The sequence below is a fragment of the Meles meles genome, chromosome 3 (genome assembly GCF_922984935.1).
Source record: "Meles meles chromosome 3, mMelMel3.1 paternal haplotype, whole genome shotgun sequence".
NCBI classification, from domain to species: Eukaryota; Metazoa; Chordata; class Mammalia; order Carnivora; family Mustelidae; genus Meles; species Meles meles.
The window spans coordinates 32298138-32319928 of record NC_060068.1 but is presented as its reverse complement, the minus strand read 5'-3'; the positions used below and the strand labels follow the sequence as shown (position 1 = coordinate 32319928).

Genomic DNA, 21791 nt, shown 5'->3' with positions numbered 1-21791 from the left:
AAAACGCGAGACGTGGGCTCTAGACCCGGATCACACAATTTGGCTTCTTCCAAGGGCTTCTATGGGAAGCTTGGCCCCAGGACCCGGGAGGGCTAGACTCGTGGCACTCTCGGCCCCGCCCTCTGACAGGCGAGGAGCTCCCCAACCCACCCCACTAAGGGCCGCCCAAGTCCTCCCCAAGAATTTTCAAGTATCAGAAACCCCCCAGGTGAAAACTATTATCCACAACATGAGGGTTCCTGGTGAGAATTCAGGGGTCTGTGAACCTGGATGGAAAAATAACCTTTATTTTCTCCAACCTCTAGCAGAGATCGAGCCGTTCTTCCCACCGCGAACCGGAGTAGCAAAGTTCGGCAGCACCAGCAAAACTGGCGCTTCCGTCCCCGGCGGAAACCACAGGCGTTGCCGAATCACATGATGGTTGTTGCAGACGCCTGCGCGGCAGAGCGGGACGGGGCAGAGCGGGCGGGAGCGGAGCCGAGCCCAGCCCAGCCGAGCGGGGCGGGGCAAAGCTGAGCCAGAACGGAGCGGAGAGGGGCAGGGCTAGCCGGGAGGAGTCGGAGAGGGGCGGGGCGGCAGCCCAATAGCAGTCGGAGCTGAGCCTGGGCCGAGCGGAGCGGGGCCCCAGCGGGGTCCGCTGAGGTCGCGGGGGCGCCCCGTTACGGACCTGCGCGCTAGCTCTCCGGGCTTAGCGCCAGCACCCGCCCCCCCACCCCCCCCACCCCCCCCCACCCCCAGCTGAGGACCGACTCCGGGGAGATCTACGCCCGGGGGCTGCTCGCCAGGCTGGCTGACCCGGGCTCGCGGGTCCTCGGGGGCGCGCGCACCTGGACGCCGCCGCGGACGATGCTGCTGCTCCTGCAGCTGTGGCGCCTAGTGCCGGAGAGCGCGGCAGGTGATGGGGCGGAGAGGCGGGGGCCCTGCGGCGGAACCCCAGGGGACGGCCGGCAGCGCGCGGTTGGGGCGAGGGGAGGCGGGGAGCGATCGGAGGCCACTTCCCAGATTGGGGAGCGGGGCGGGCGAGAGCCAACCAAGGCCCGCAGGTGGCTTGGAGCCTGGGTTAGAGCCCCGGTTTGGGGCCTCCCACTGTGGCACCCGCGTCTGGCTTAGAGCCTTGCGGGAAGCCGGCGGGACGCGAGTGCTGGCGGTGACGCCGGCCAGGACGCGGCCGGTGCCGTAGCTTCTTGGGGGTCCCCGTGGGAACCCACGTTTGACGTCGCTCGGTTCCTGGGGCTGGGTCCTCCCGGGAGACCCTGGGGAAGCTCCGTGGGGGCAGGAATCAGAGCAGCAGGCACGTCCCCTGCCAGCTAGCTCGGGCAGGCGCCCGCCCTTCACGGCGGGTGTCCCTGGAGGCTTGGCGAGGCGGTCTCGGGTTACCCGGGCGTCCCCTGTGGTGGTGGTGGGGGGGGGGTGGCTAGGGGAAACAGGTGCAACGAGGGTTTCTCTGACCTGGCCCGGAATTTCCATTCTTCCCAGTTTTAATTCTTCTGACATTGCTACCCGAGCCTGACCTCATCTGGATTTCCCCACCGCTGCCCTGGGGCCTCGCCCCTCCTGCTACACAGATGCCCGAATGCTTATTAGCACAGACGGGGAAGTGTCCACTATCACAGTAATAGCAAGAGGGGGTCACCCTCAGGCCCAGCTCCTTGAAGTGCTTTACATAGAAGAAGCTATTTCAACTCACAAAGCAGTCCTCGATTTAATATTTAACAGTTCAAACTAGGGCCCAGGGAGGACGCTTCTGGCAGGATCTAAAGTCGGAGTTCTGAACCTTTTTTATGCCTTGGACCCGGTCTCAGAATGTTTTTAATGCATAAAATGAAATACATGGGGTGGGGGGAAGGCACCTGAGTTGTTAAATCGATTAAGCTTGGGACTCTTGATGTCCACTGTTGATTTCCACTCAGGTCATGATCTCAGGGTCCTGAGATGGAGCCCCCATAAGACTCCCCAGGAGTGTGAGGTGGAGCCTGCTTCAGATTCTCACTCTCCGGCTCTCTCTGCCCCTTCCCTGCTGGCATGCTGTCTAAATAAACAAATATGAATAAGTAAATAGAAATACATAGGCTTACAAAGGAATCTAATTATGTTTCTATAAAGCTATTAAAATTTTTTAATATATAGTTAATAGAATTTGACTAGAAATATAAATGTGTGAGGTGTAGTATGTGTGCTACTAAGTTAACACCTTAAGTAATGCTCCAAATAGCAACAGTTCCCAGAACTGGCAACCAGTGAGAGCAGAGCATATGTCCAGATGTCTGCAACGACTGTCATGTGATCCAGAAGCACCTGTGGCTTCTGTCCAAATCCAAAGCACGGGTCCTGCTAGTCCTGCAGAGCTTCGTTGCCTTCACCATAGGAGAAAGGCTAAATTTCAGCCAGAGGTTAGTGAAAGTAAAGAGGTTCTTTATTCCCTCCAAGCTGAGGCTCCTGAAGTCAACAGGGTGGAAAAGATTTAGGGAAAGATTATCTGGAAAGATTTAGGGAGAGTTCGGTCCTTGGAACAGGACCCCAGGGGCATGGGCCACTGTGTTTCTGGGCTAAGACTGTGTTGGTTTTCAGGTTCACACAGTCCCCCCAACTCTCCCTGGGTGTAATATAGGGACATATAGGTGATTCCAATTCTGTGTGGCAGAGATGGTCATGGGTGTTTGCACATAGGCCCTGTCGTCTTATGGAGGGATTGACCTAAGGAGTCAGGACCCCAAGCCGAGGAGGAGGAGGGAAGGAGGGGAGAGATAACCCCAGGATGTACTAAACCGTAGGAGAGAGATGGCACATGGAGGGGAGGTAGCCAGGGGAAAGCCCCCTCACAACATTCCTGGGTGCCAGGCTTTCACTTTCGAAGCTAGGGATGGGGAAGTGGCTTTCATGGAGCAGGTATCATGAGTGCTGCAGCAGGGAAGTTTGAAGTGGCTCAAACTTTAGAATCAGCCAGAGGGCTTGTTGAACTACAGAAAGCTGGGTCCCCCTCTCCCCCCAGCCAGAGTTTCGGATTCAGTAGGGCTAGGTTGTGTCCTGCAAATTTGCATTTCTAGCAAGTTCCCAGGTGGCACTAATGGAGGGGGTCCTGTAACCACACTAGATTCACTAGCCTAGAATGTTCTTCCTTCCTTACCCAGCCCATTGCCTTGTAACTCACAGCTGGTGAGTCCCCTCCAGGTTTCAGCTTAGAAGGCCCCTGACCCCAACACCTTCTTCCCACCCCAAGGTGTTCCTGGTGCCTGGGGCTTCCTGCGCCATGGCACACATCAGCCCAGCTCAGCTTATTGGACCTACTTGTTTGTTCAGTTGTGTCCGCCCTGTCAGACCTGAGCTTTTTCAGGCCCGTGACAGTCTTGGTTTATCTCTGTCCTCACATCCACCCCCCACCTAGCTCAGTGCCTGGCTTGTAATAGGTGCTCACCAGCTGTTTGCCACATGGGTAATGCAAGGACACAGCTGAGCAAGTGGACAGAGCTGGGCAGGACCAAGCAGAACGTCCAGGAGGGGCTGGAACAGCTGGGTGGAGAACCTCTGGCAGAGGTAGGGGTAACTCAGCCCTGGCTTCCAGGTGGGCACTGTCAGGGCCTACCTCACAGGAATGCAGTAAAAATGCCATGAATCAATATTTCTAAAGCTCTGGCACCAAGACCCAGAACTCAGCCCTGTTGGTTTTACACCTCCATGCTAAGGAAGTTTCTAGTCAATCCTGAGACAAGGCTCCCCTGTCCCTCTTCCCTTCCAGCCTGCCTCTCTTCATCATTTCATACCATCTCCCTAAGCAGAGACAAGGATGTGTAGGATATTTACGCCTCGAGAATCATACTTCCCTTTTCCATTTCCCCCTTGCAGAGAGCCCCTGGGGATTGCCCGTGGTGGCTGATGGCCCAGCTTCCTTAGCGAAGATGGTGATGGCAGAACTAGCTGACCTGAAGTTAGAAAACAAGCCATGGCCTGGAGGTAAGGGACTGCCCACCTGCTGACAAGGGGGCAAGATGGCAGAGGCCAGGAGCCCCCAGCAATGCAGGAGGGCACGTCCACAGTCTGGGAATCTGGTAGCCTGTCTTTGCTCTGGTGGGGGACACAGAGGCCAGACCCTCTGGAGGGTGCCCCAGGGGCTTCTTCCCTCCAGCTCTCTTTTTCCCATCCCCACCTCTCCTTTCCAGATAGGAAAGGACGAAGGCTAAGATGAGGAAATCAAAGCCTGGAGCTGTGGAACAGAGCCACACAGCTAGAGAGTGGCAATGCCACGTGGGTTGTAGGAAAGGGATGGGGCACCTCCCTCCCCCACCAGTCAGAGAAAGAGGGAAGCTGTGTGGAAGAGGGCAGGACAGCCCCTTTCTTGTGGGGCTGGCGAATTGGCCCAGTGACCAGGACGCAGCAGTGGCAGAAGAAAGGGAGGCTGATGACACGGGGCCTGAGGCAGCGACGGGCATGTCGCAGCATGTCACAGCATGAGCAGATTCCTCTGGACAACTGCCATGTGGCCCCACTTCCTCCTGCTGTGGTCTTACTGTGGCCGGCACTGACCCCAGGCTAGTAGGGGTGTTCCCCCCCCAAAACTACAAAGGTAGCCTGATGATTCCTCACATGCTTTTGCCGCACTCAGAGCTGGAGCCCCAGGCATGAGGATCTGTCTTGGATCCAGTCAGCTAGGAGGAACCTAGTCCCAGCTCAGACTGTCCTCCCGGAGCAAAAAGACAGGTGTGGGCAGCCTGGGAGCACCCCCCACCCAGAGAGCAGGCTGGGCTCCCAGGACCGTCTAGTAGGCAGAGTAGACAGCGGTGGGATTCTCAAGGAAGAAGGAATGGTAGCTCCCTCACGGGGTCTGTGGGAGGCAGTAGCTGGAAGCCAGCTGAATGAGGGGGCCACAATCATGAGCTTGTCCTTGAATAGTCCCCTGACTCCTGGGATGGGCCCCAGATGCCAGGGTGTGGACCATGGGTGAAGTAGTCCAAGGCAGAGCAGATGCCAGAAACCAGAGCCCCCCTGGCAGGGAGGGGTAGGCCAGAGGCTATATCCAGGCCCTTCCAGGAACCATCCGGACAAGCCTAGGAAGGATTTGGGAGTCAACCCCTTCTTTCACCCCTGCTGCTAACACCTACAGCTCCTGAGTCATGCCACCATTTTATTTTTCTCCCATGTTATTGCAAAAGCCTCAGAACACCAGAAGAATACTGCTGCCCCAGGACCTTTCCACCAGCTTTCCCTTCTGCAGACCCAGAATGCTCTCTCCTAGACCTTTACATGGCTCCTTCAGGTCTTTATTCAGGAGTCACTTTGGGGGCGGGGGGAGGCTTCCCTGTCCATTCTATCTAAAATTTTAAACTCACCCCTAACCCATTGTATGTCTCTGCTTTACTTTTTTTTTCCCTCTTTGGTCCCCTCAGAACTCACTGCTGGCCTGTCTGTCATACATTTTATTCATGTATCTTGCTTATCCTGCATTCATGGGAGCTTCCTAAGAGCATGCACTTGGGGCCATTGTGCTTTTCCCAGCATCCCCAGGGCTTCTGAGAGGGCCAGATAAACAGCAAGTGCTCAGAAGGTACTTGCTGAGTGGGGCAACAGGGAGGGCCCGTCCTGGCCATATGGGCAAGGCTGGGCAGAGCTGAGCCCACTGAAACCATGTCCAGGGAGGTGTCTGTGGAGGGCAAAGAGTGGGGAGATGCCGTGGGGAGAGGGCTACTTGTGTGTGCCCCCACACAGGGGCAGCCCTTCGTGGGTTCACTAAAGGGCAGGTACAGCCCAGGGGGCATTGTGAGAGCCCAGGTGTGCTGTCTAGCCCTGCTTTTTGCTACTTGGCAGGCGACTTTACGTCTTTGGGGCTCAGTTTCCCCATTAGTCATAGATTGGCACAGCAGTACCTGCCCGGTAAAATCGTTATGACAGTTAACGGGGCCAAAATTTTGTAAAGTGCTTGGGACAGGGCCCAGCACCTAAGTGCTTTAGAACTATTTTGTAACTTTACAAAATAATACATGGGTAGACGTCCCCTCATTTTTAACCAGAAGTCCCTGGCCGTTAAAGCAAGTTAACAGTCATAAATAGTCACATGACCTAGCAAGGAAATTGTGTATCTGTCCCAGAAGAACAACCAGATGCATGTTGCTCCCTTCCCTGCAGGCCTGAACTTGGCTCACTTGTCCTTCCCCACCTCCTCACACTGAGGGAAGAGCATATCAGCACCTCTGTGGCCTCTTTGCTTCAGTAGTGGGAACCCCAGGGTCCCTGCGCCCTCACTCGGCATCCCCCAGGTCCCCGTCTTGGAGGCAGCTTGAAAACTGGCACAGCTCTCAGAGGAAGTCCTTCTTCCCAGACTGTGCATCCTTCTGTCTGTTCCAGGGTAGCAGGACCTCCAGGGTGCCTAGGTATGAACTGTACACCAAACTCACAAGACACAACAGACTTCGGTCTCATATTATGTGTATTTGTTTTCTATAGCTGCTATAACAAGAGGATCACAATTTTGTAGCTTAAGGACAACATACATTTATTTTCATAGAGTTCTGGAGGTCAAAAGTCCAAAATGGGCTTCTCTGGGCTGAGACTAAGATGCTATGAGACAGCTCCCTACAGAGGCTCTCGGAAAGAACCCATTTCTTTGCCTTTTCCAGCTTCTAGAGCTGCATTCCTTGGCTCATTGCACCTTCCTGCCTCTTTCTCTGTTCCGTCCTCACATCCCCTTCTGTGGTAGTTACGGAGTGTCCCTCTGCCCCTTTCGTAAGGAAACATTCATGGCCAGCCTAGACAATCCAGGCTAATCTCCCCATCTTGGGATCTTTAATTTAATCACATCTACAGAATCCCTGTTACCCTATAAGGTAACATTCATAGGTTCCAGGGATGTCTTAGGGATCCAGAATTCAGCCTACCATACTGTGTGGCCTTAGCTGAGGAGGAGAGAGGACAGAAAGTACAACGTGCATGCTTACCCATTACCCAGGAGGCAACTACCCAAAGACATGGGCTCTTTGCCCTCCCTCACACCCAGGACAGGCGGCTATGCAGATTGGAGACAAGGACCAGGTGGGTCACCTTAGCATAGAGAAGCCATAGTCTCTGTTCCTAGCAAAGCCTCCATCCCTGCTCACAGCTCCCAGCCCAGGAACACTCCACTAATCTTAACTCGGTGGTTTGTAAGGAAACAGCACCCTGAGAGTCTGTCATTTCCCAGGAGGCCCACACCAGCTCAGGCCTGATGTCAGCCCTTCACTCCCTTTCAACGTTGATCCTTCTTGCCTCACATAAAGTTTCACCAGTGCAAGAAGAGAACTCCTCCTCCTCTTCCTAAGCTTAATAAAAACGGGCTCTGGGGAGAGAATCCAGGCTCCTCTCTATCTAGTGCATGGTATTGGGTACTGTACTCACCCTCCCCTGGGTCTCAGTTCCTTCCTCTGTGAAATGGGGCCAATCACACCAACGTCTTAGGTTCATAATAAGGATCAACTGCAATAGTGAATGAAAGAAAAGCAGTTAGACTGGTGCAGGGCACAGAGCAGTCACTCTCCAAAAGTGACAGCTGTGATCATTATCCTTGCCTTTCATGCTCTTGTTTTTTTGTCCCTCTCAATAAAGGCAGGCAGTACCCACTGTGTGCCGAGCATGATGTTCTCCCCAAGACCAATGGAAACAATGGTGACACAGTTAGATGTATTGCTTGCCCCCATGGAGCCCACAGTTTCACAGGGAACGCAGAGGCTGCACTGAGGGTTGGCAGGTGGAAGCAGGAGGGTTTCCTGGAGGAAGGGACACCTGAACTGCAAGCTGAGGGATGAGGGGCATTGGCCAAGAGAAGAGAGGGAGCAGGGCTGGGACAGAAGGAACAGCAGGTACAAAGGGCCAGGGCAGAGTTTGCTGTGGCTGCAGCAGAGCTTAAAGAGAGCTGTGAGGGAGGAGATGTGCTTGACTCCTCCTTTCACATTTGAATATTCAAATATTGAGCATCTATTGTGTGCCAGAAGCTGTTCTAGGCTGGGAAAGGATCCTTACAGGAATCTCTGCCCCTGGGGAACTGACATTACAGGGGAGAGACAATTAACAAGAGAAACAAGTAGGGATGCGTCTGTCTTTGGCTCAGGCCGTGATCCCAGGGTCCTGGGATCGAATCCTCTATCAGGCTCCGTGCTCAGTGAGGAGTCTGCTTCTCCCTCTGCCTGCCGCTCCCCCTGCTTGTGCTCTGTTTCTCTCTCTGTCAAATAAATAAATAATATCTGTAAAAAGAGAAAACAAAGTCAAGTGTACATCTTCTATGTGGTGGTAATGCTCCAGAGAAAACACTAGGGGGAGTGCTGGGAATGTAAATATTTAATAGAGTGGGCAAGGAAGGCTTCACTAAGAAAGTAGCATTTGAGCAAAACGTTTTTATTTTATTTATTTATTTGAGAGTGAGTGAGCACAAGCAGGGTGAGGGGCAGAGGGAGAAGCAGACTCCCTGCTGAGTAGGGAACCTGACATGGGGCTCAATCCCGAGACTCCTGTACTCTGGGATCATTACCTGAACCGAAGCTAAGACAATTAACCAACTGAGCCACCAAAGGGTCCTGAGCAAAACCTTCCTTAATGAAGTAAGGGAGGGGCGCCTGGGTGGCTCAGCTGGTTAAGCATCTGCCTTCGGCTTGGGTCATGATCCTGGGTTAGGGCCCCATGGCAAGCTCCCTGCTCAGCAGAGGGCCTGCTTCTCCCTCTTCCTCAAGTAGAGCCTTCTGCTCTACTTGTGCTCTCTACCTCTCTGTTAAATAAAAAAGTAAATAAAGTCTTAAAAAAAAAAATGAAGTAAGGGAGGGGCCCCTGGGTGGCTCAGTCGGTAAACATCAGACTCTTGATCTCAGCACAGGTCTTGATTTCAGGGTCATGAGTTCAAACTCAACATTGCGGTGCACAGTAAAAAAAAAAAAAAAAAAAAGGAAGGAAAAAAGAAAAGGTGTGCGCTATGGGTGAGTCTCTGGGAGTGAGCCCCTGAGAAAGGTGGGGTAAGTTTTTTAAAGATACAGCACTTGTTTTTATAGCTTGAGTTAGGGCAAGCTGCTAAATCTCATCTCCAGCACCAAGGTGAATGGATAAGCTAGTGCTTCTAGAGATGGTGGAGAACAAACCTTGAAGCAGCATTTGGACTTAAAGAGAAGAGATGACCGGCAGTGTCTCCTGTGGGAGCAGGAGGGAGTAGAGAATGCAGTCAAGATGCCACCAGCTTGGCAGCAGTGGTTCATGCTAGGAATTGTGGCCTCACTTTATCAGGTAGCTCTGGAGAATGAATAACTCCACAGAAATTAAGCTGCCAAACAACCAGTTTTTTTTTTAAATCATACCTTTGAAACTGTGAAATGGGAAACTAGATAATCACACTTACAGAGAAGAGTGTGAAGTCAGTAAGTAAAGAGTAAGTAAGCCCTGAGTAAAGGGGGAGGGGCAGAAAGAAAACTTTCTAGAAATAAAGTCCACAAGCCTTACCACATGAACTCTGGCCTTGATGTTTGACTGAATGATTGATTCTTTATTTAAACTATTTGGATACTCTTACATTTTTAAATGAAATCCCCAGTTCTTGCTCTTACCCTGGGTAGGTTTGCATGGCCATCCCTACCAGTTACACCTGCCTGCGGTGTGGCATGGCACACTCGTGGCAGGGCACATGAGTCTGACTGTCTTATGTCTTCACAGGGACACACTCTCTCCACTACCACTACCTGGCCCTGTCAGAGCCGGGCCCGGACCTTCCCCAGTTTCTGGCTGTAGGCTATGTGGACGACCAGCCCTTTATCCACTATGACAGTCGTGTGGACAGGGCCAAGCCCCAGGCCCTGTGGATGGCAACTGTGGACGCCCAGTACTGGGAGACAGAGACTCAGAAGCAGAGGGCCTGGGCAAAGGTGCAGCAGGTGGAGACGTGGACCGTGATGGGCTATCACAACCAGAGCACTGGTGCGTCAGAAGCTCCCGCTGCCCCACCCCTTTCCTACCACTCTTCAAGCTGACCCTCTGGGCAGCTGTGCCTTTCCATTAGTGGATAGAGGCCACCCCCCTGAGCCCGGAAGAGGGTTCAAGGCACGGCCCTGATGCATAACTCTATCCCCACACCCAAGCGGGGCCTCCCAGGGCTTTAGAATCTGTTGTGGCTCCAGCAGCCAGCCCATATGGTCAGCACAGCAAGCATCCACAGTAGCTTGTGCCCCAAAATGCCTCCCCTTCAGCTACCTGGGGTTCCAGACTCCTGCAGACTGGCAGAGGTTTCCCTCCCTCACACCCACCCCCAGGCTCTCAGACACCACCTCTGCCATGCAGGGTGGGAAGCCACATGAACTTGAAGCAGGCAGACAACTCAGGGTGGGAGAGAGAACCTAGCTAAGGACCCCTGCCCTACCCAGTGCCCGGGAGGAATTTAGGAGCAGTTCCCTCGGGCCACCCCTTCCTTCTCTCAGCAGGGACAAGCTCACGTCCCCTGCTGGCTGCTGCCAGTGCTGAAGGAGCCCCCCCGTGGTTCACAGCCCTTTCCCCCTCACAGTGCCTGGAAACCCAGTCTTAGGTGTAAAAGCCAGAGACTGGGAAGAGCTACACGGTAGCCCAGGGGCCCAAGGATAAGCACCCCAGCCACTGTGCTAGCAGCCAGCCTCACATCCGAACATGTCTTTCACATCTCTGAATTTGGGGTGTGACCCAGTCTTATCATGAGTATTTCTTGAGGACCTCTTCCAACCATAAGGAGCTGAGTTCTTCTGATGGCTCTAGCTATGAACCCGAGGGTTCTCCTGTGAGAGGCCCAAGAGGCCTCTCAGCCCTGGCTGCTCGTGACAGTTCCCAGGGGAGCCTTCTTTTTTAAATGCCGCCACCCTGCCCCTTACCCTTCAGAGGCCCCCGCAGGTGCTGGGCTTCTCTCCGGCTCTCAGGGATCCGACCCCGTAGCGCACGCAAATGGCAGCCTTCTCACCCATGTGTGCAGGCATGCACAGCACCCAGCGGATGTTTGGCTGTGAGATCCGGGAGGATGGCCACACCCACAGCTTCTGGCAGTTCGGCTTCGATGGGCAGGACCACCTGTCCCTGGACCTGGAGACTCTGAGCTGGGTGTCTGCTAAACCTGCGGCCACGCGGACCAAGAGCTGGTGGGAGACGGAGCGCTGCTACGCTGAGTACGACAAGGCCTACCTGGAAGGCCTCTGCCTCGTTTCCCTGCGCAGGTACCTGGAGCTGGGCGGCCAGAGCCTCACCCGGAAAGGTGAGGTGCAGCCTGTGGCCACACCGAGGGGCCCACACTCCCGTGCTTGAGAGTCTGGGGGTGGAGGCGAAGAGGCAGACTGTGTTCCCCTGTCTCAGCTAAGCCCACTGAGCCCCAGAAAGAAGGCTGACTAGCCGAGGGCTTCCTCATGTAGAGCAGAACTAGATCTCGGGCCCTCATTCCAGGCGAGGTGGACCACACTGTGGTCTTGGTAAGTGAGGCCCTGACTCTAGGCCTCATTTTATTCACCCATAGAGAGTACGTTAAACCAGGTGACTCATAAAGCCCTCCAGAGGCTTAACGTCCTGCGGTTCTCCTCAGAAATGGACCTCAGGCCCCAGGGGATAGCATCCCTCACTAGGCCAGTCCCTGGACTACTGGGGACTGCCAGGGAAGCTGAGACTCTTTGACCCTCTGGCACCATACACCCTTCATGCTAAACATGCTCCTCAGATCCTAGGTGCGTCCTATACTTCTCCTGACTCCATCCAGCAGGGCTGGAGAGATGGACTGGGATGGACACTAGGGAAGGCAGGTTCTTGGGGGTGCTTTGGAAGAGGCCTTGTCGGCTGCTGGTGGGTGGGGCTGGTCAGAGCATCCAGCACACCATGGATGTCTAGAGACTGAGCAGCACCATGTGAATCAGCTGAGGCAACAGGGAGGATGTTCCTTGAAGGGAAGGCAGGACAGATAACATCAAGACAAGATGTGATGACGAGAGCAAAGTGTGGTGGGTCCCAGCTCAGGCATTGGAGCCTAGCATCCAGAGCCACATCATGGCTGGCTGTGTGACCTTGCCCTTTCTGTGCCTCAGTGTCCTTGTCAGTATTACAGGGATGGTGACGATAGCCTTGCCTCCCAGAAGCACCATACTGGTGTCTTACGTGACTGTTGAGAGCTCTTCCAGCGCCCAGGGCATATCATCTACCTGTCACCTGGTCAGGAGTCTCCACAGACACAGAACCAAACAGGATGTGGAGAGAGAAAGTTAAGGAATCGGCTCACGTGACCATGGAGGACCGGGAGTTCCAAGATCTACAGCTGGCAAGCTGGAGACCCAGGAGAGCCAGTGTTTCCGTTTCAGTCCATAGACAGGAAAGGACTGATGTCCCAGCTGCAGGAGATTGGGCGGGAGGTCAGACTTTCTGTCCTGTTTGGATCCTCAAGTGATTGGAAGTGTCCTCACTCACACTGGGGAGAACAGTCTGCTTTACCGCATCTACCGATTCACTTGGGCATCTCACCCAGAATAAGGATTGACCAAATGCCGAGGCACTGTGTGGCCCAGTAAATTTGACACACAAAATGAACCATCACACCTGCACGATGTCATTTGGAACAACCCTGAGAGAAAAGAACAAAGAATCAGGAATCCCCTTCAGGACCTGAGAGCAGGGGGGAGTGTGGACAGGAGTCAGGCTGGGCTTTAATTCCAGGCTGACTCTGGAGCTACACTCACAACCACTCCTTCCAAAGTGAGGGAAGGACCATTATTCTTGCCTTCACTGAACCTCTTGTTAGGCACCTACCATGTGAAGGAGTCACGGGGATGCATGTAGTCTCTGAGAAAACCATAGGGTTTCTGTGAGAAGAAGGGGGTAATCAACATAGGACCCAACAGCCCCACCCAGGACCTTCCTGGAGGTTGGGGGCAGGAAGTCACATCCCCAGTAAGGAATTCCCAGGATTGTGCCCCTTTGGGATGGTTGGCAGTAAGTCATCCCTTCCTCCAACACTGGTTGAATGCCTCCCCTGGAGAGAGATCTGGTCTCCAACTCCTCCCTGTCCTCCACCCTGGACGATGCCAGAGGAGCTCAGGATCAGGCATGAGGAGTAGGCAGAGAGCAGCCTCTCACCGGCCTTCCTCCCTTGACCTCTCTCTGTAGAGCCGCCCACGGTGCAGGTGACAAGACACACAGCCCGGGATGGTAGCATCACGCTGAAATGCTGGGCCCGCGGCTTCTACCCACGGGACATCTCATTGAGCTGGTGGCTGGGTGAGGAGGAGCTGGTGCTAGAGACTGAGTATGTGGAGACACGCCCCAGTGGAGATGGCACCTACCAGACATGGGCAGCCGTGCAGGTGCCAGCCAGGACGGAGGACCGGTACATTTGCCATGTGCAGCACTCTGGCCTGAACCACACACTCACTGTGACCTGGGGTGAGGAGCTGTGCCTGGTGGAGGGGATGTGGAGGAGCGGGAGAGGGTGCCAGGGTCCCTAGAGATAGCCCCGTGGCCTGAGGCTATTGACCCCTCTTCTCTGCCTTCCTCAGAAGCACCCCCTCGTCAGTGGATAACCAGTGCTGTGGTTATCCCCATGTTGATCTTTCTCTTGCTGACGGCTGGAGTGCTGATCTTCATCAAGCAGTACTCTCAAGGTAGGTAGGAAGAAAAAAGCGTGGAAAAAAGGGTGGAAGAAAAAAAGGTACCCTCACAGCTGGCCAAGCCCTGTGCGGAGAAAGGCTCTGTGCCCATCCTTCGAGCAGAACGATTCCCTCTTGGGGAGCAGCAACTACAATTGAGCCATTGTCCCCCCGTCTGTGGAAAAACCTAGGTACTCCCACCCCATAGCCATCCATCATCCTTGAGGACCCTGCGGATCCCGCATCCAGGGAAAACCACTAAGCCTGACCTTGGAAGGGCCCTAGAGGGGGAGAAGGAATGGAAGGCAGGGAACGAGGACCACCTCTGCCTACCACCCACCTGATCACTGGTTTTGTGTTCTTTTTCTCCCCACAGCCAGGAATCAGGAATCTTGCAAACGAGCCCCAGGTGATTGTGGGATGGGGAGGGGGAGAGAGGAAGTCCCAGGTGCTCCCAAGCATGGCTACAATGCCTGAGAACCAAAGATGGACGCAGGGTGGTGGGTGAGAGCTTTCTGTCTCCAGCATGGCCTCATCCCTCGCTCCCTCCCGCTGTCCAGGAGCCAGGCGGAGGGGACAGGGAGCCACTGCTGGCTTTGGGGGAGGGCTGGGGAACAAGCCAAGTAACCTCCCCACTTCCTCCCTGCAGGTGGAGTGGACCCTCCAGTGAGCCCAGTGAGAGTGGAGGCTGCTCAGCTGCTCTGCTGACACACGTTCACAGTCAGGTCAAGGAGGTGTTTTGTGGGGTGTGTGGGGGCCTCCAGGGCGCTAGCTGGCTGGCCGCAGTGACCCACTGTGAAGGGCCCACCCCACCCCAAAACGGAGCCCTCCATGGCATCATCAGCCTCACTCCAAGCAGTCTGTGCCACTAAGATCACTTTCTTCATCTTCCTGAAGTCCTTTTCCAAGTCTGTCTCCTGTCGGAGGAGGGCAGGAGTAATTCCTTGGATGGGCTCTCACTGGACAGTTAGCAAGCAGAATGCTTTCCTGTTTTTTTGTTTTGTTTTTGTTTTTTAAAGATTTTATTTATTTATTTGACAGAGATCACAAGTAGGCGGGGGGCGGGGGGGAAGCAGCCTCCCACCAAGCAGAGAGCCCGATATGGGGCTCAATCCCAGGACCCCAAGATCACGACCCGAGCCCAAGGCAGAGGCTCAACCCACTGAGCCAGCCAGGTGCCCCAGAATGCTTTCCTGTTAAGTGTAAATCCCACTTGAGTCTCTCGGGCTCTCTCTGAGTTGGGCATTGTGATTCTCACCTCTCTCTGAGTTGGGCAATGTGATTCTCACCGCCACTTCCCCAGCATGAAAACTGAGGCTCTGGGCGGTTAGGGAAGAAGCAGAACGCTGGTCCAGGAGTTAAGAAAGCAGCATCCTGACCCCACCTGCAGGCATCTGGAAGCAATGGCCAGATGCCCGCCTCTCTGTGAAGTGTGTTCTTGCGTGAATTTGTATTTTCTTTTGTAAAGATGATTAAAGTGTTGGGGTCTGTGAGAGTGTGTAGTTGTGGGAGCGTGAGGGGGAGGGGGTCCATGATGTACATGCATGCAGGTGTGTAGGGGGTGAGGGTGTATGAGGAGGGGGGTGGTGTGAGGGTGTGTGTGTGTGTGTGTGGTGTCTTTGTGTAGCTGAGGACAAGTGCAGAGGGACAGACAGCTGCCCAGGGGCCTGTTAACCGAGGGCAGCTGGAGGATTGGAAACAATATGGTCAGTATTTTCCATCCTGTCCTTTTGAATGGTTTGAAGTTTTACAATAAGGGACAGAGGAGCTCCACCTTGTCCCGTGGAAATGCTTGTTCAGATTCTTGTTAAGGGTGCGTCTGGGGAAGGTCCAGCTCCGCCTCCAACGTTCAGTGGAGCAGAAACCCCGTGTCTCCTTTGTGAACAAGAATCTCCTGGGGAGCACACATTCTTGTTTATTCAGGAAGCAGTTCTGGTCTAGGCCACCTGATGTGCGGGGGGAGGGGACTTGAGAGCAGCAGCAGCGGGACCACTGCACCGTCATAAAGGACACAAGGTTGGGCCCCCTCCACCTCTCTGGAGGACCCCAAGGTACGACAGAGCCTCTTCTGGGACTTCTGAAACCTTCATGCCTGCAGCCCTGCGAGGCCCCAAGCCCAAGTATATTGAAGATCTGTGATACTTAGAAAAGATCCATCTGCCCTGGTGGCCTGAAGGGCCTCAGCAGGGAGCTCCGAACCATCCGAATGTACAGAAGTTGTTGTCTTACATGTCTGTCCGTCTGTCTCCATGATGCCATCCATGTGTACAAAGCAGCCTTCTGAGCACTTCACAGGTGCTAAGCTGTTGAATCCTCATGACATGCCTGTGAGGGAGAATTAATAAATCTATGCTACAGGAGAGGAAAGGGAAGCTCAGGGTCCTACCGCTGGTTCATGCCAGAGCCAGGAGGGAGGCCTAGGAACTCTGGCAACAGTCTGGGCACCTCATCATGGCACCACCACAGTGCCATTCTGGAAATGGGCGTGTTTAAGTCCAGCTCTGCAATCCCTTATCTGCAGTTCTAAAATCCAAAACCCAAAGAAGTTTCTTCCTCGGCATCCAGACCCAACGTGCAGTGAAATGAGGCTATCTGTGGGCCAGTGTGGCCTTTTCACAGTTTTCCACGGATGTACTGGTGTCTGATTACTGCGTGTCGCGACAGACAACCTCTGGAGATATGTGAGGCTCAGCATCTGTGCCTTGGCACTTTCTAAAACCCAAGGAATTCTGAATTCTTAAATATATCGGGCCTGAGGGGTTTCTGATAAGGGCTTGTGGATCTGTATTAATAAGGTTTTGTGGTAATAAAGGTTTTATTTTTACAGGTGTCTGACAATATGGTAAAAAAAATTGGGGTACAAAGTGAGTCACCCCCACCCATGGAAGGGCACATATGGCCTTTCCTGAAGCAGGATAAGGGCCCAGGGTATTAGTGGAGAAGCAGATGGTGGAGAGGCTGTTCCCCCCTTTCCTGAGTCCAACTAACCCTTCTTCTGCTAGAACAGTTCACGCCCTGGACAGAATCTGGTCTTCCTGCTGCCAGGGGCGCTGCCATCCTGACCTTCAGGCAGTATCTGCTCTGAAACTGGATTACGAGATCTTGGGACTGAGCTTTGCTTTGGCTTTACTTTGTTCCCTAATTCCCTTACAGTCTAGTTCGGTGTTTTGCCCATGGAACCATAAAATACGTTCAATACCTAAAGGGACCGTTACACATCTCTACAAGCCCCTGTTGATTTGACACTGCCACTCCCACAGGCCGCCCACCATCATGCCCCCTCCCTCGGCCTCTCACGTTTGGTTCCTCCTGTCCAGGATGTCTGCTCTCTCCAGCGTGCTTCTCTCTCCCCCTGTCTCCTACCTTCCACCCATACCCCAAGCATTTATAGTGATTTCAGTCTGGTGCGCCTGCAAAAATTGAGGCAAAGGAACATGATTCAGTCAGCACCCCATGGCCAGGTAGGAGGTGAACCTGGGTGTCCTGAGTCTACTTTCACAGAGGGATGAACAGGCCCAGGAAGTATGGCAGTCTGCCCTAACCCAGGCCTTGCTCCCATCCCCATTTTTGCTTCTCTGCTTAGCAAGGGCTGGTCAGTGATCTCAACCAAAGACAGGGGCCCTGGACCCAGCTGGACCAGTCCAGGTGCCTGCCTGCCTCCCTGGTTCTTTCCTTAACACTCCTGCAAGGAGAGAAGCTTGTGAGAGGGCAGAAGGCAGGCACAGAGGAACTTCATCTTAGCCTTGAGTGTCTCCCTAGGTGCCCCTCAATAGTGACCACAGTCTTAGCAGTGGACAGGGGCAGAAGGGCAAGGGATGAGGGCTCTGAGAACCTTTGTAAGCACTAAAGGGGCCTATAAACCTGGCAGGGGCAGGACAGCAGCTTTGCCAAAAAAAAAAAAAAAAAAAAAAAAAAAATGCAGACCTGTAGGAAAAGCAGCCTTTCCACCCAGCAGAACATTACCTCCACTTGCTGCTCCTGGGAACTGCTTCCCTCTCTCAGCCCAGACTGCGCTGGTCTTGGCTCATGACATGGGATCTCCACCTACAGACCATGCCCTTGCTCACAGAGGCCAGGACATCTCCCCTGTGGGAGGAATGCTACTAGCCTTCTAGTCCTCAGGCCGCCCCAACATACCCCTACACTCTACACAAACCTTACCTGCTAACCCTCCGGAGTCTGGCCCCAGACCACAACTTTTTTAAGTCACCAGATCTAGGGTAGAGTTCAGTGTGACCTGGCAGGAGCTTAGCTGTGATGATGTATCAAATGAAGGAAAGCATTAATTAATAAGTAATTAATATTCAGTGAAGGATATTAGATTCTAGGCCCCCCAAATACAAGGCTTTTTTTTTTTTCCCAAAGATTATTTTATTGAGAGAGAATGAGCAGGAAGGCCAGAGAGAGAAAGTATTCAAAGCAGACCACACTGAGCGTGGAGCCCAACATGGGGCTTGATCCCATGACCCCAAGATCACAACCTCTGCCAAAACCAAGAGTCAGAACTGTGCCACCCAGGTATCTCCAAATACAAGGCTTCCTTACAAGCCATCTCCAATGCAGACTCAGTCCCCCCAAATAACTGCACTGCTCCAATCCTAGAATGCCACCCCTGTGCTCCCCACAGCCTCTGAGCTGAGACACGCTCAAGCCACCTCCTGGAAGCCCTTCTAGCCACCCGTGCTTTGAGGTTCCACGATGCCCACAGCACATGTCTCTGGGCTATCCCCAGGGCATGTCCAGGCAGTCAGGGTCTGGCTGGCAACAGAGCCCAGCAGGAAGGCCCAGGCCGTGACTAGTTTTTTGTTTTTTTGTCCCCCCCCCAACTTCCTGAAGAAGCTCACAGACCAATAGACACAGGAGAGGACTGAAGACACAGGCTGTCTCACTGGTATCTTTTTAGCCTTATTCCTATACCACTGCCACATAACTAAAGAGAAAGTTCCAGTATGGAGTCACACAGCAGCACCTCAAGGCAAACAGCAGGAGAGAAGGGAGTCAGCCTGCCAGCTCCCCACATCAAGGAGCTGACCCTCAGCCCAGGCTTCTCCAGGTCTGCTTGCTGGCTGTGCTGATAGAACCACCCGCTAGAGCAAGTCCCGACAGGGAGAGATACAGAGAGCCAAAGCATTGCAGCAGGGATGGAGAGAAGCTGTGCCTGAGTTAAGGAAAAGGAAGGCTGTACGGTAATCCACTTCCCACTCAGGCACCAACTCTGAGGGAAGGCAGGGTGGGTCTTTGCAACCACTTCCTTCCAGGCATTTGCCTGGTAAGTAACACAGCAGCCAGTGGGAGGGAGCTGGTGTGTGTCTGGGGAGGTTGGGAGGGAGAAGAACCCTGCCAGTTCCAGGGTGGGTCTTTCATCCAGGTTAGGCCCTTGCCAGACAATCAGATGGGGCTGGCTGGCAGGAGCGGCAGGTCCTTCTCAGGAGCTCTCCAGTGGATTCTGAAGCACACAGCCCCCCTGCTCTTCTCGCCTGAGCACCAGGGGAGAAGACACGGGGGGAACCGTCATGGGTCCCCTGTCCAGCATCCAGCCTCTGTCCCCACCAGGAGATGAGGGGCCCAGCACTATCACCTTCAGTTTTAAAGGCTAGCTGGGCAGAAGGGAAGGAGAAGAGAAGTCCCCTTGAGAGAAATGAGCTTGGGGACAGGCTGAGCTTAAGGTCTCCCCTAAAATCTCTGATTATGAGAACTTGCTGTTCTTGAAATCCCTAAGTTCGTGTGCTGCCTGAGGACTGTTATCTCATGCCAGCTGCCCTGGCCTACTCTGGGGAGATGCCCAGCAAGGGGAGGCCTGGGGTAGCCCTCCAGGGCCCTGGTTACAGCCTCTCAATCAGCCTCAGTGTCCCGCTCTGGTCCAGCCCAACCCACCCTGGTGAAATGACCAAAGTACAAGGGGCTCTTAATTTCAAGGTTTAAAGACTAGTTAAGTAAGATGTACCAAAAAGTAAAGATATGTATCCCTCTGGCTCAGCAACTGCACTCCGAAATCTTATGACCAGAAGAAAATGCATACTTTTGTTCACCCAGTGACGGATAGATTCAGGTGTTCAAAGCACTGTTCATTAATACACGCACACTGGAAACAACCCAAATGCCCATCAAGAGAACAGATAAACACATCTGCCCTGTTCACACACTGGAATGTTTATACCAATCTGGAATGAAGAATTTATTACGATAAACAATGGCATGGATGAATCTCCTGGACGTTGAGTAAGATGAAAGAAGCCGAGCATAAAAACTCACCCCATATTGTTCCTCTTCTGTGACGTTCACAAAAAGACAGCACTAACCCATGACTAAGGGGTGAGGACAGCACTAGCATGCGCGGAAGTGGATATGCGGTTTCTGGGGGTGCTCCATTTCTTATCCTGGGTGTACAATTTGAAATTTCGGGGCACCTGGGTGGCTCAGTGGGTTAAGTCTCTGCCTTCAGCTCAGGTCATGGTCTCAGGGTCCTGGAATCGAGTCCCACATTGGGCTCTCTACTCAGCAGGGACCCTGCTTCCTCCTCTCTCTCTGCCTGCCTCTCTGCCTACTTGTGATCTCTGTCTGTCAAATAAATAAATAATCTTAAAAAAAAAAAAGAAATTTCTTTTGGAGCTATGCCTTTATGATTTGTGCATTCTGTATGGTCGTCGCATTTCAAGTGGAGCCGAGAGAGTACCACCAGCATTTCTGGAGTGGATCATGGTGAAACCACCCACAAACCCACACCCAGTCTCAAGGCAGACCCGTTGGCTACACTCGCCCTGTCCGGCGAGGACTTCTGGAATCTGACTCTAGAGCGCTAGGAGTAGGGCAAGGGCCTGACTCTTGAACCCAGATGAGACATACACGCCAGAATTCCGACATCAAAAGGCACTCTGCAGGCCCCCTCTTCCATGCATCCCGACCCAGGCATCAGCTTTCTCTCCAAAGTATTATATAGTAAATATTTTAGATTGCTCTGGCCACATACAGTCCCCAACCACATACATAGTCTTATTAATTAATTAATTTATTTATTTCTGTACATACATAGAGTGATGGATTGATTGGTTTATACATGCATACAGCTCCTTTAACATTTAAAATTGGGACTCACAAAAAAGAAACCGGGGGCCAGTTTGTCAGGCCCCGTGCAACCCAGCCAAAGCCCGAGCCCCTCTGGGGCGCCTCCCGCAGACGGTCCCTGGCGTGTGTGTGAGGAGGGCTCACCTCCTCACCCAGACCTGGAGCGGAGATATTGGCGACCAGGAGGAGAGAGGCAAGATGGCGGCGGAGTAGAGGCCTTCCGGGCTCCCGCGGGACGCCGAGTTGAGCTGGAGCTCCCCGGACCACCCGGACCACCCCCGAAGTCATCGTGAGATGTAGGGATACGTGTCTGGCTCTCTGCACACAGGAGAAACCACGCGGGTGCGGTAGGAGGGGGGGCGTCATGGGTCTGCGGGCAGAGTCTGAAGGTAAGCCGATGCGGGGGTCCTAGGGAAGCTCTATTTTTAATTTCTTGAGTAATCTCCACACTGTTTTCCAAAGTGGCTGCACCAGCTTGCATTCCCACCAACAGTGTAAGAGGGTTCCCCTTTCTCCACATCCTCTCCAACACTTGTGTCTTGCCTTGTCAATATTTGCCATTCTAACTGGTGTAAGGTGGTATCTCAGTGTGGTTTTGATTTGAATTTCCCTGATGACTAATGATGTAGATCATTTTTTCGTGTCTGCTAGCCATTTGTACGTCTTCTTTGGAGAAGTGTCTGTTCATGTCTTCTGCCCAGTTTTTAACTTGATTATTTTTTGGGTGTTGAGTTTGAGAAGTTCTTTATAGATCTTGAATATCAGCCCTTTATCGATAGTGTCATTTGCAAATATCTTCTCTCATTCCATGGGTTGCCTCTTTGTTTTGTTGACTGTTTCCTTTGCTGTGCAGAAGATTTTTATCTTGATGAAGTCCCAAAAGTTCATTTTCACTTCTGTTTCCCTTCCCTTTGGAAATTGGTCTTGAAAGAAGTTGCTGTGGCCCATGTTACTGCCTATGTTCTCCTCTAGGACTTTGGTGGATTCCTATCCTGTACTATCACACTGAGGTCTTTCATCCATTTTGAGTTTATCTTTGTGTGTGGTATAAGCAAACAGTCGAGTTTCATTCTTCTGTATATAACTGTCTTTTGTATATAACTGTTATAATTTTCCCAGCACTATTTATTGAAGAGACTGTCTTTTTTCCATTGGATATTTTTT

General features: G+C 53.1%; 1 protein-coding gene across 3 annotated transcripts; it reads left to right on the top strand.

Annotated features, from left to right (window-relative positions):
* Positions 1–463: 463 nt before the first annotated feature.
* Positions 464–16389, top strand: LOC123938527 (H-2 class I histocompatibility antigen, Q10 alpha chain-like). Of its 3 annotated transcripts, XM_045999987.1 has the most exons (8): positions 464–895; positions 3841–3948; positions 9649–9909; positions 10925–11200; positions 13087–13362; positions 13476–13580; positions 13942–13974; positions 14215–16389. In XM_045999987.1, exons 1-8 carry the CDS (start codon positions 847–849, stop codon positions 14271–14273), a joined length of 1167 nt encoding a protein of 388 aa, XP_045855943.1. In that variant the 5' UTR covers positions 464–846; the 3' UTR covers positions 14274–16389. The 3 variants fall into 3 exon arrangements, with proteins under 3 accessions (XP_045855943.1, XP_045855945.1, XP_045855944.1); XM_045999989.1 differs by lacking the exon at positions 3841–3948; XM_045999988.1 differs by lacking the exon at positions 13942–13974.
* Positions 16390–21791: the final 5402 nt, after the last annotated feature.